The sequence below is a fragment of the Scleropages formosus genome, chromosome 5 (assembly GCF_900964775.1).
Source record: "Scleropages formosus chromosome 5, fSclFor1.1, whole genome shotgun sequence".
Taxonomy (NCBI): domain Eukaryota; kingdom Metazoa; phylum Chordata; class Actinopteri; order Osteoglossiformes; family Osteoglossidae; genus Scleropages; species Scleropages formosus.
The window spans coordinates 29,176,456-29,190,693 of record NC_041810.1 but is presented as its reverse complement, the minus strand read 5'-3'; the positions used below and the strand labels follow the sequence as shown (position 1 = coordinate 29,190,693).

Below are 14,238 nucleotides of genomic sequence, written 5' to 3'. Positions count from 1 at the left end.
TTGAAATAATAAAAAGTGAGTACATTCCATGTTTAACTGTCTCGCTGTAAAAACCTTTTACTCCACAGATCTATTTGTAGATGCACACTGTATGAAAAAATAATGGGGGGGGGGGGTCTTATTTTGTTGTTTTTATTTAGTAATTGTGTTTATAATAAATATTTATAGAAAATACTGGTACATATCTTTTCCATTACAGTATTGTGTGTTCTGCAGCAATGAAAAGACACATTTGTCGTGGTCCTTCTGTATGAAATAAGTGTTTCTAGGACCGCAGTGCTGCACAGGTCCAAGTGTGGTTGCTGATGTTGGATTATTGTTAACTGCCTGCTTGTATCAGATGACCTTGGCTGGAGAAGATGAAATAAGAATCTAAGATAAAAGGCTGGTTGTGCTCAGGAAAACAAATAGCTATGACTTTTTCAAAGCTGGGTCTGTTGGGGTTTCATTGCACTGCTCTCCTAGCAAAGCTTGATAGACCACAGCTTCTTTTTCCATTCATGCTTTGAAAGCCTTCATCTCTGTCACTGGAAACGTTCTCATGTTCTTTGCAGCTTAATAACTGAACACCCCCAACCCTTCCTTTCAGGTTGCAGAAACACGCTGCATGAAATCACAAAGAGATCAAGGTTTCGGTTGATCATCTCCGATAGGAAGTGCTCTTGGCAGTTGACTACAAGGGGCAATGTTTTTCAACATACAGCACGCCACACACACACTTTCTGAAACCACTTGTCCCAAGTGGGCTCACAGCGAACCGGAACCTAACCCGGAAACACGGGCGTAAGGCTGAAGGAGGGGAGGACACACCCAGGACGGGACGCCAGTCTGTCGCAAGGCAACCCGAGCAGGACTTAAACGACAGACCCGCCAGAGAGTGGGACCCGGTCAAACCCGCCGCGCCACCGTGCCTCCTACAGCATGCTACACTTTACATTAAATACCTAAATCAGAGGGAAAAGGGTATGTTTACTGCATCACGTGGCATTGAGCCATATCATGGGAGGCAGATTATAACCATATGTCATAAGACGTCATCACACGGTAGTGTAGTGGTTATAGGTACTCCCTTTGGACCAAAAGGTTGCAGGTTTGAGTCTCACCTCCAGCTGTAGTACCTTTGAGCCAGGTACCTACCCTTAATGGCTCCAGTAAAATTCCCAGCTGTATAAATGGGTAAATAATTGTATGTAGCTTAATATTGCAAGTCACTTTGGAGAAAAGCGCCAGCTAAATGAATAAATGTAAATGTTTAATAAAATATTGGGACAGAAAAATGTAGAAGTTTGGACAGAAAGAAAAGTTAGTTTGGCTGATGCAGACAGTCTTGGTAATGATTTAAAAAAAAAAATTGATATGGTTCTTGCTGAAATTAAAAAAAAAAAAAAAAAAAAAAAGATTTTAAGTGTATTTAACAAAAATGAATAGTGACTTAAATGGAAACATTTGCTGGTTAATTAGCTCATGTGAGATTAAATGGTAGAAATAAGTACTCGATAGATTCGATAGGTGTCTCCAGTTCCAGTGAAAGAAGAACTGATATGGGATAGGTAATGGCACTTAAATATTTAAGAGGATCAATGATCTGACTGTCTACTGTGCTGCACTGCAGTCCCCTAACAAAGTCTGAATGTTTTATCAAGGTCAGACTGTTTTTTTTTTTTTTTTTTGTCCTTTTAAATTCTCTCCCAAAATGGGGAGGTATTGTTACTTGTGCCCGGGTTTTTGTTTGAACTCAGAAATTGAAATATATGGTATTGCTGCTGTACTGCATTCGTATATTTCCCAGAATTGAATGTACTGTACAGTACAGAATTGCTGTTCGATATCTGATGCAATATTTAACATTCACACGTCCGTTATGGAATTTTCACCGCTGTGATGAATTTGTTCTAGCCGACTGTTATTAGACTGGAAAATCTTCCAAAAAACGAATTTCCACTGTTTGCCGTGACCCTGTGTTGAGGCTGTGTACATTTATACTTTATAGTACATAAATTGAGATTTAAACACCTGCTGCATGGTTCTCTTTAGGGAATTCTTGATAAATAAGTTCCAATACTAATTAAAATGACAGAGATCAACAAACTTGTAAACAAGATTTGAAGAAAGGCTAATTAAGATGACCATTTTAACAAATCACGTTTTTAATGTGCCTCAGAATATACACTATCTGCAATATGCATCATAATTAGCTAGAAATTAACAATGTTGTATGAAAGTATAAGTTAAGAAGAGGTATGAATTATTTCATTTAACTCAAATTCATCATCCTACGACCAGTGAATTTCTCATATGTAGCTAATATGATTTGTTTGCAAACGGGGAAAAAAGATGTTATTTGCGAGATCATAATTTGTTTGATTTATTTTTACCCTGATGCAATGCTGTGCAGTGTTTGGAGTATTTAATAACCCTTCCTCACATATTAATGAATGCCCGGGAAGACTAATCACTGGGAGCCTGAGGCTATTGGAATGCATACACGGTAAATTCAGTATAGTAAATTAGAAGTGAAATGTTTGAAAGTGAGCAAAAGGTCTACCATTTTCACAGGGAAGTCTGTTAAATTTTGCTTTTGATGATGTTATCTGTAAAATGCTTTATTTGTAAATATTTAAACCACCCCTTGTAGGGACAGCAATATTGATAGGTTTGTTTGACAATTCAAACCTTGGAGAAGTTGCTAAGATGCCACTACCATTTCCTTAGAAGTTGAGTGACCCAAATGTACTTCTCAGTTACTTTATCCCTTTGTTAAATGTTCTAACTGTAGCATTTATGATTTTAAAGTGGAAATGACAAGGAACGATAAACTAATGAAGCTCTGAATGTAAGGGTCATTTGCACCGGTTAACGTCTTTCTTCTGTTAAAGGAATAAAAAGTCAACATACAAAATAAAATCAGTTTTTTTTTGTTAATTGCTTGCATTCTTTTAATTTTACTTTCATTTTTTAATTATTGGCAAAGCAGGCCATGGATCTCCACAGTCGTGCAGTAATCTGCAGCAGAGAAATGCATTTAAGTGCAATTTATCCTCTTGTATTTGGGGAACGCTCAAGGTTAGCTGTGCTCGTGCAGTCCAGACCTCATGTCCAACCCTCATTAACATATAAAACAGATATCTTACCTATTCAAGGTGTGTGCACATAGAAGAGCCCACTTCCGTTTAGCCTTGGGGTCACGTTAGCTCAAGCAATTAGTCATTATAGTCATTACACAGATGATGATGACTGCGCAAAGTCAGGGACCTCAGCCACAACAAACCTTTTCCAATTTCATCCTCCTGTCACTCATATGGAAATACATATAGACGTTTGTCCCATTAATAACTTTCTGTGATCCCTCTAGCCTTGGAAACGATGCGTAGAATTAATGATTCCATTTACCTCTGCTCTGCGGTATCTTTCCTAAGTACCCAAGCCCTGACATTTGAATTTCTTGTCCCTGTGTAATTTCTTTAGTTTTGACTTTTTAAGAGTGTTTAAAAGATTTCACTACAAGTAATTAGTAAAGTAATGACTGAAAACACAGGTGAGCAATGCTGAGGTGAGCCGGTGTGCTGGATTTCACGTGATCTTTGGAGGGTAGTGAAAATGGTCATTTTGGCCACTTTGTGGCCACGAGATGCACGCGGTCAAAAGTTTCGTTCCAGACTTTAGCTGAGCGTGGTAAAAGGTCCCATGGTAGCTTGGAAATTTGAATTTCAGCATTGTAAACCAAACTGTAGAAAATCTTTTTGCTTTGAACGACTGATCAGACTTCCTGATGATGCCCTGAAAACCATTCCTTTGTGTCTTTGTATGGGGTGTTCAGATTTATGTGCGCTCATATTCTTCACCGAGTTCACATGTGGCTCATAAAACCTGACAGCTTTTGGTTCGAAGTGTCCACCAAGTGTACTACATGTCAGCTGAACCGGGCGTGAAGATGACTATGGCTAAGCTTAGCTTTTAATGCACACAACTGTCTCCATTGCAGCCGGAGTGGAGGACAAGATGGGCTGGGCTTTCGGGCTGGGCCTTGAGCGGCTGGCCATGGTTCTCTACGGCATCCCCGACATCCGCCTCTTCTGGAGTCAAGACGAGCGCTTCCTCAAGCAGTTCCGTTTGGCCCACATAGATGACCCTGTCACCTTTCAGGTACCTGAATCCTCACGGCAGATATTTTTTTACAGCTAGCTTCCTAGTTGTGCACTTTTTATTTCATGTATGAATTTATCATTGCTCATCACATACTCTTTGTGATGCTTCACAGTTCTTACCTTTTAACTTTCCGCATCACATCTTCATCCTCAGCGCAAATGCTTTTCACGGGTAGATTGTGCGAAAAGAAATGATTAAGCATCAATCTCTTTTTCTCTGGAAGCTGGAAGGTCTGTTTTCTGCTGCAGTTCTTTAGCTTTGCATTAATAGCCATGTCACTCTCTGCTAAGGAGCTGTCAGTTTATGCTCTCCCGTGCTCACGAGAGATTTTGGGCTGGCATCGCCCTTCAACGTGCTCTGCAGTCATGAAGCCATTGTTTACACTAGTAACATCACAGTTCTCCAGCCGAGTCCCTCCAAAGCGCTGTTGCTCAAGGCAGTATCGGAAATTCTGGAACAATGACCCAACAAACGTGTCATTGATTGATTAGCCTGTCATTGAGTTGCTGGGCTTTGACCCCATATGACAGGCACCAGTGGTGTGGTTATAAGCCTACAGCTGTAACTACACAGATGTCCGAGCAATAAGCTGTTGAACCATGTTGAGTGTAAGCACAGAATATGACACTGGGGGAATAGATGGGAATCAAAATCATTGCTTTACTCATACTTTTAACCAGCCCAGCTTTATTTTACTGGTGTAACTGAAGTGTAATACCAAGCTAACGGTTCCAAGAGGGTGACCTAAGTGGTGATCTTCAGGCCATGCGTCTGTGTCCCAAACAGTTACACTATGTGATGGGTGTGAAGCTCAAGCTTGCTAGTTTAGGGACTTTGAGCTCTGCAGGAAGAGCAGTAAGTTCTGTTACCAGATCAGGAGTAGTATGTGTTTTATAGATAGATGTTCTGAAGACTGTTTCAGACTATTGCAGTCTTTCAGATGGTTGAAGGATGTTTAATTAAGAAGTTCAGTCAGTAATTGCCAGTATTGTGGGCAAGATGTGACAAGATTAATTTCTTAATATATGTGAAGGATACTGACTTCCTTACTTTATTTTTTTTTTTAAAAGAAAAAGTGAAAAGACACGCTTAACTTCTGGTAAAAGAATCAATGAAGGGCTTGGGTGCTCAACCCCCTGTTCAAGCTTCAGGTGTGCTCTCCCATCATTACTCAGAATTTTTATTGAAAGAAGAGTATTTGTTGTAAATATTTGTATTTCTGTTAGAAGAGAGGAAAATATAAAACATTCGGATGTGGATTTGCCCATTATCCATGTAAATTGTGTAACATGAGAAAGGACCTTCAGAATATCAGTAGGAACTATAATTTATTTCTTCTAAGTTGTTGTAGTAAGTTATGGGGTGTCAGAATGTATCGCTTCTCACAGCATCTGAATTCATGTGGGGGTTATTAAACTGATGTGTTCAGTTTATTCAGAAGGTGCTTCTGTTTAAGGCGACTAATATTTTCAGGAAAATCCCAGTTCACTGCTCTTAAGTGCTTTTAAGCACACAGAGGTATGCAGTCTTTGTATTACAATACTACGGTTATCCCACGATCAACAATAAACTTTTTGTTTTACAGGGTCAGTTTATTAACAAGAACACAGTAAGACTGACGTGTTAGCTAAAGCCTGTCACGTCAAAGGTCAGACTAGAGTTGACATTAGGCAGGCTCACGTTGTCTTGTGAAGAGGTCGGTCTTCAAGAGACACCTGAAAGTCAAGACCCTGTGAACTGATCTGATATTAAGCGGAAACTCATCCTACACCCAGGAGTTCGAATGAGCCATCCTTCTGAGGAGGGGATCTATGGTAGAGAGCTGTTGGTCAGCACCAGCATCTTGAACTGCATCCTCACAGCAGTAGGAAGCCAGCTGAGAGACTAAAGAAGGGCAGTACTGCAAGTGTAGAATGGAAGAGCCTGAGAACACCAGATGGCCAGCAGTACTCTGAATTTGTCGGAGAGGACATGCAGCAGAATTGGGAGCCTTGCCAACAGGGGTTTGCTGTAGTTCAACCAAGAGAGATGATGAGTCTGAAAGAGGGCAAAGAGCAGTCTGAAAAATTACTTGAGGGGTCACACCCATGTTCTTCACAGTAAGTGTTGCTGAAAGGGTGTTTTCCAGATAAACATTAACCAATAAGTTTTATAAAGAGAAACAGATGGTAGGCACAGGATGTTTCATTTTGAGTGGCAGAGTTTGAGATGATGACCATTTGTGGGAGAGGAGGTGGCTGAGAGGCACTTGGATATCTGTTCCAACACCTGAGGATTTAAGGATGGAACTCAAAGGAAGAGCTGTGCATCATCTGCACAGAGGTGGTAGGAGAAGCTATGGGAGGATATGAGTGTACTCAAGAAATTAATGTAAAAGCAGACTGAAAGAGGACCCAGCACTGGTTCTTGAGGCTCTACAAAGTAAAGCTTCATGTATGTGCGAGTACTTTAAGAAGGGCAGTGGAGGAGGCTCTTGTATGAAACAAAACCTTATATCATTGTGTTTATAATTTTGTTCAAATATACTTCTTTCTCACTTGACCATATCACCCTACTTGGTGCCCAATCCCTTGCTCTCTACAAGCTGGGTTACAACAAGTCCCTTTGGACAAGTCTTCCTGCATTTGCAGTCAGTCTCTCAATCTAACCCCAAATCCTTCTGCTTGTCCCTCACTATACACACACTACTCCACTTGTTCCCCATTACAGCAGAAGACACTCAACCTGACTTGCAGGTTCCTTCATGGCTGGGCTCCTCACTGCCTCCAGTCTTTCATTTCTCCCCACTTTTCTTTGTAGAACCTCCTCTGTGCCTCCGCTGCCTTTTCCATAAACCTCCTCTCCACAGACGCACACAGTGGTGGCCAAAAATATTGGCACCCTTGCACTTTTTGCAAATAACTCGCCCCCAATCTGTAGGGAGTGAGTCTACCTGCAGCGCCAGAGCCGTCGTCTATTCGCGCGGCTTCTAATGAGACTGAGCCTCATAAAGTGAAATCTGTATGTGACGCCTATTTTGGGAGAACCAAATGTACAGACAATATCAAACAATGGTTCAGAGGCTGATAAAGAAATAAAATGAAAGAAATATGCAGGTCACGTGCTGCAATTATCACTTTGTCTTTGTTTTTAATATGAGATGATTTTTTGAGAAACTCTTCCTCCGTTATTTTCTCTCCTTGTCTTCCAGGGTCTCGGTTCTTTGTTTCGACTAAATGTCTCTTTTCCCTTTATAGCCCCTGAGTAAATACCCTCCGCTGACAAATGACATCTCGTTCTGGTTACCCACCGAGGGATACGGAGAAAATGACTTCTATGACCTCGTGAGGACAGTTGGAGGGGATCTGGTGGAGAAGGTGTCTCTGGTGGACCAGTTTACGCATCCAAAGTAAGATTCCACCATGTACTCATTAATCCCGTCTTATTTAGGGGGCTTTGAATGTTACGTAGAATTTTAAATAATTTTTAATTATTTTGCCAATAACAATCATGGCATATCAGTAGCAGAACATGCATGTTTACAAAATTACATTTAATCACCTCAGTTAATGAGGTCCACTCAAATTATACATTTTCATACTTCATACCGTACTTTAGTAGTTTCTTCATACTTTCATACTGTACAAATCATCCTCACATGATCAGACTAATATATGGGGGTCCACTGACATGTCGTTCCAGTGTATCACATATGTGATTCATTTTTAATCATTTTGATATGACAGTAATCATCTTGTTATACATAAATAAAATAATTTATTTGACATGTACTCAGTTGTATGCTTGAAAATATGTGAGTTTTTTTGTACAGTTTGAGTTTCGTTTAGTTGATTAACCAACTACTCAAGAGAAAATGTACTATCATCATTGATGATAATGATACCATGTTGGAAGATGGCGCATAGCACACTTCCTTAGCAAATCTGCAATTATAAAAAATACTTTTAGTCTTATTATTAAAAGTTAATTACTTTTAATTTACAAGTAAATTACTTCAAATACTGAAAAGTAATTTCTGGTAGTTTGTGTTCCACGTTGCCAATTTTCTTTTTTCCATTTCCTTTTTTTATTTTTTTGAAATTCTCGAAAATATATATATAGAAAATGATTTTTGAAAAAAATGTTGTGACGTGCTGGACTGGTCCAGTCATTCTATATCCGGTCACCTGAGGTCTGTCCATTTGTGGGCAGATGAACTGTACTTCTTTTGGTGTTTTTACTGATAGGTAAATAAATGTTAGATGAAGGTAAATAAAGTAAATTCCATCATCCTGGATCAATCTGAAGAATTTGGAATTTCTTTTTCCAATGTTTCTAGTTTGGACATAAGACATGTTAACAGCCTTAGGACCATGAAGAATACATGTGGTCACTTAGCTGCCACGTTTGTGTTGTGTTTCATCAGTAGCGACGTTTTAAATGGACGGACTTAACGGTGGGGCTGCGACGATTCGAACGAATGGAGTCTCGGGCTGTCTTTCTTGTAAACGTGGTAAAACATTGTTCTTCTCACTTGGAGCCATAAAAGACAGCTCCAGAATGGAAGTGGAAAGCTTCCTTTCCCCCCCCTTTTTTTTTTTTTTTTTTTTAATGCTTCCCAACAAAGGAGATGATGTTGCACTGTCAGAGTCAGGAGTCGTGCTTTTGTGTATCCTTTACCGAGGGCTTTTTCCTCCCGTCGCACCTCGCCATGGGTGCAGTGCTCCATCAGATCTGGCCCATCTTTTTCTTCCACAGTATGGCATATATGTGGCACCAAATAGCACAATACATTCCCGACACAGAAATACACGCGTGGCTTGTGCTTTGTCCAAATATGACCGATCATTTTTAAGAGTGAGGCTCAGCCATCCTAATCATTTACCCCCCTTTTGTTGCGATGAAGAATGAAGGTTTTTCGCGTCCCCCCCGGTCCTTTGTGCGGCCATCTGCGCCTCTCCCGTTGAAAGGCCGTTGATAAAGATGTACGAGGTGCATCCTGAAGAAGTGCAGCGCACTGTTCGCCGGGACCTATTAAGGGCAGTCGTTAAAAGAAAGTTGCATTTTGCAAGAAACACCAACATTGCACTTCAGCCTCGTGCTTAATCTTTTATCAGAGTCTTCTCATTGCTCTCTCCGTTAATGACAGCCATAAATACTGCACACTTAATGGCCACACTAGGGTATCACAGCTTGCTTTATTGTATTGTTTTGTATTATATTTCACATTCCCCGCACAGTTCACGCGTGACCTTGAGAAACATCGATTTTACTCGCCTTTTGTCTGCCGTAGATATGCTCTTAAGTTTTGATTTGTATTCTTTTTTTCAGATGCAGCGCGTTTTAATTAATTCATCCGTTTCGCTGGAGGAAGATACATTTTTTTGTGAATTTTTCTGCGTTCGTTTGCTGTAATGTGCTAAGTTTGAGTAATTGAATTAATACCTTTTCTGTTTATCTAAATGGAGGATTTTACGAAACACGAGACGGGAAAAATTAGTGCGTCTCAGAAGACATTAGATATATGAAGAAAGAATTCTCTAAGAAGGAAGCAGAACCATCTGCATGGCATTAAAAATCCATTATCACTGCCCTCATAAGCCAGTCCCCATTATACCCCTACACACCCTCTCGGATTATCATCATCATCTAGCCAAAAATGCTTTCAGGAAAAAAATAAATTGCATGAGTAACCTCTGACGTACTCTCCAAAAGGTGTTTTAAAAAGGTCAAAACAGAACTTCAAACAGTCTGATTTTCCTGCCTCTTGTGTTTGACTTACTATTAGACATTAATAATGCATTGCAAATTTTTGGGAGGTGGCTGGTAGGCTGGTAGCACTGGTGCCTCACAACTCCTGCAATGTGTGTTCAGGTGTAGGTTTGAATCCAGCCCCAGCCCTGGGTGTGTTTATACCCTCCTTTACCATGAAAACCATGCTGGCTATGAGCTGATTTTGCAGCCCTTCTCTACAGGTTCAAGGTCTACGCAATGGATTTATTTCCATCCATGTTTGGATGGAAATAAATATTGAAAAAGCCTCAGTTTTCCTGCTGTTGACATTGTTTTTTTTTATTATTGCTGAATACAAAGTGGGTTACTTTGATTGATTGACTGTCATGCAGGTCGACATCATGAAGATGTAGCATTTCGGTACTGGATTTTGACTTTATTATGGTAGCAGATTTTGACTTCTTTATAATACGGGATTTTGACTTCATTATGGAATAGGATTTTGATAGATGTGTAATGAGGCTGCAGTATAGTTAATATTGTCCATGCTCTAAATGGTGAATGTTAATCTGCTCAGCATTGAATACTGAATTAGTACAGACTTGTGTTTTACCTTTTTCTGGCCCTCATATGTTTGTTTATTTTTTTTTCTGGTTAAAAAAACATTTTGGTCAAACAAAAAGCAGGGTTAAAATTAATTGTGAAGGTAACAAATGAAGTGGTGTTCTTCCAAGCTAAGGGCTTTGCAGATGCTCTCTTCTGTTATATGTACGAGTGGTTAAGGGGTCCATTTTTCTGCAGCTGTCACATCTGTTCCCGGAGCTGTGGAGTAAGTTGGTGTTGCATGCACCTTGCAGTTGTGCGGTGGTGTGAAAAGTTCTGGAAGACATGAATGAAGAGAAGGGAGGCGTGAAGAAGGGAGACGCGCTCAAATTTATTCACACCGTTTTTCCACAAGCAACTTATGGCTTCTGCAACCAGGCTATTTATAGTTGGGGGAACTGGTCTGTTTATTGGTGCTTTATTCTAAGCAGTTTTTGCCAACGTGAACTAACGGAGGAGGCGTTATGTCTGTTATGGCTGTCTTAGTACGGCGGCAGCAGAAGAATGAAATTAGACTTTATCATACTTCACTGCTTGAAAATTTGAGCGTTGCACCTGTTATGACTATTGAGATTTATGAGAAAGACCTAAAGCGTTGGCACCATCTTTTAAAGGATAGTTCATGAACACCAAAGGTGTATCTGTATATCATTGTTCCATAGGTGAATTGTTTCTGCGTAGATATGTATTATATTTTTTATCAACAGCTATATTATTTCCTCACTGACAGCTGGTAATAAACACTTTTTCTTTTGGGCGGTTGTGTCGTTTCTCTATAATGAGATACTGTATATTTAGGAATATCACTTAAGATCCCACAGAGAGTTTAAATTGTCAAATGATGCAAAATGAAAAGGCTACATTTACCATGTGCATGACCCTTCTTGTTTGTCAAAGGCTTTTCAGTGCATCGGGCCAGTTGAAGCCTGCTTAGACAGAAAAATAAAGGTTAAAATATGGGACAGTGGGGAAAACATACATTGGAGACAAAGTATGTGAACAGGGCCTCCTATTGCCAAGCTTATGTTATGCTTTGTTTTTTTTTTTTTTTGTGGCTTGTCTCTGCGCAACACTGAGAAAACGCAACATGTCATTAATCTGTTGTCTGACTGAAGCAGTGTTATGGCATTGCTACCTATTATATTTCGAATTTCCTGGACAATTTCACCTGTTTGTTCCCTTTCCTCACACATCATCGGTACAAAGAGATTGAATTGTCAATGTACGCTGTGCTGTTATCGACTTTATATGTCATTGATGGCATTTTCTGGGCCAAGAAAGAATAATACACCCCTCCCTCTTATAACTGAGTTTCGTGCAATGAAAAACTGCTGCAATGGCTTATGAAAATATATGCTCTTTTCCATAGAAGCGGCTTATTTTTTTGCGTAAAGCAGTTATTTTACTCCCAAAATGGGTATTTTATTCACTGCCTGGTGTGTCTCACTCCGCAAAGCATGCGGACACTATGCTTCTCGCATAAAAGTAACCACTGTATACACTTCCAGCTTCACATCAGACAGTACATCAGCCAGTCGCAACACTTAAGGTAAATGTAAATCACAGCTGAAGTACTTGTGCCCTCTCAATCCACCTCACTTCACTTGTGTAAATATACTTGCTTATTTTATTATCTGTCTATTAATTGAACAGACTTGTTTATCTACTTATGTTTCTTCACATACAAACATGTACAGTATGTACATACTCTACGTTTCTGTATATATATTGTTCAAACAGCATTATTATTACTAATTTATTTAAGTGGCATTTTTATCTGAAGTGACTTGGAATCATAAGCTACTTGCAATGATTTGCTTGTGTACAGAGCAGGGAAATTTTTACTGTACTCAGGGTAAGTACCTTGTTTGTGGTACTACAGCAGGATGTGGAATGAAACTTTTTTACTGTTGCGGCATAACATCTCTAACAGCAGAGTGAAAGACACAGGCATTGATCTTTTCCACAATATTTTTATGCTATATTATCTTATTCTTTATATTGTCCAAGAACAAATTAACCCCAATTGGAATTTAATTTGGCGGAAATTGCCAGTCCACTCCTGGCCTTTTAACATATAGTAAGCTCACCTGAAGCTGTTGTGTGCTGGCTGCCAAGGATCTGGTAGAAGGATATAGTGAAATGGCTCTCCCCATGTAGGATACTGTGTGATCAATGTGAGGTTTAAAAATTCATTGAATGTGTTCATGTATTATTGAAGAGACCTTCCTTTAAAGGCCCTTTCATCATCACGTAGGGCTTTGCCCTTGATGGAGAAGGATACAGGTTTCTTGAACGCTGATTTGGTGTTGGTGGGTGAGTTTAAGCCATTCATGTCCCTTTGATGCAGGGATTTGGTGATCAATTAAACATTTGCAGAAGGTATGTTTTTATGTTTTATAAATACACTGCCAGGTTTATAGGATCTCCAATTATGTCATGGCAGACTTGACTTGACGGTTTTAAAAGGAACGCCAGAAAGACTGATGTTGTACAAGCAGTGGTGGAAATGGTAGAGAATATCGGAATATCAAGGCTTCTCGATCAAATGAAACATCATCTGGGAGAGAATAACATGCCTGAGGGTCCCAAGAGCAGAAGCCCGGTGTGCATGGGCACCCAGGTGGGAAGTAGAAGTTCACTCGGAAAATGACGCAGCGTTGACCTTGGCGCCTCCGTTTGAAAACTCTCACCTTGTGGATTTTAACTTCTCTTTCGGTTGGGTGAACTTCTTCAAGCACAAAATGAAACCGGTTTCCATATAGCTGTTGATGGTGAGATTCTTGGGGGAAATGAGCAGTTAGGTTATCTCTCTGTGTTAGGAATGAAACTTTGAGATGTCTTATTCTGTGACACATGATTACTTATTAGGATTCCGTGGTTGAATACTGAATGTTTTGTAGAGCATCAAGATGGAACATGGGTTTTTCTGATAACGCTTACAAGTCACTCCAGGACCTGGCGATGACATGGAAATGAAAGGGATAAACTTTTGATCTGAATCGTGCTTCAAAATTATGAACGGACATCTCAGTTACTTCAACGCTAATGGTTTTACTGAGTCTTTCATTGATCTAATTGAGCGACTTGCCTTCTCCTTCCATCCCATCTGGTTCTGAAATTATTTTTCCTCTCTTGCAACATTGACTGTGCCCCCATAAGAGTGCCTCCTAGGAGGTGTGGCCTAGGAAGTTCTTCCTCTCCTTGGAAAGCTGCCTCCTAAGAAGTGCTGAGTTTTCTCTTCAGGGTTTCAAAAACAGCATTCTGCTTCCGTAAGGGAGATGTTTCTCCATTCCTGTTTCATCTAGAGTTTTCTCCTCTGTTGTTTGGTTTCTGCTGCTGTTGCTGCTGTGTTGGAGGGCGAAAGTTGGTATAGATGTGACTTTAATTGGGTCTGCTGGAGAAGAGGGTTTTCTGTTTTTAGAAAGGAGGACTCTTTTATAAGTCCCTTGCTTCTCTCTTGAGACAGGCTAGGTAGTCGAGGCTGGATCTATGAGTGTTCACATTCCTTATGAGCCAAGGGTAAACAGTACTTTAAAAACAATAAACGCTGGCAAAATCACGAGAACGAAGTACTGGCAGTTTTATGTGGCTTTCCCTCCAATACATTAGCAGCTGAAATTGGCAGTCTTGTCTTTTAAAATCCGTGCCTAACAGACAGCGGAAATCTTTGTGTATGTCTCAACGCTCAAAGCATCTTTTCATCAGTCTCTCCGAACAAACAGATACGCTGCCCAAGTTGTCTGCGATGTTTGGCAATTACTATTTACCGTAACA

The 14,238-nt window shown here is 40.0% G+C and overlaps 1 protein-coding gene across 3 annotated transcripts in view; it reads left to right on the top strand.

Moving 5' to 3' along the window:
- Positions 1 to 14,238, top strand: part of fars2 (phenylalanyl-tRNA synthetase 2, mitochondrial) — a 66,162-nt gene that overhangs the window by 37,039 nt on the left and 14,885 nt on the right. For 2 of the 3 annotated variants that reach the window (XM_018765703.2, XM_018765702.2), the window contains exons 5-6: positions 3,983 to 4,143; positions 7,383 to 7,534. In XM_018765703.2, the coding sequence (XP_018621219.1) occupies positions 3,983 to 4,143; positions 7,383 to 7,534 (313 nt within the window). The remainder of the gene's footprint in view (positions 1 to 3,982; positions 4,144 to 7,382; positions 7,535 to 14,238) is intronic. The other variant, XM_018765704.2, reaches the window with a different exon arrangement.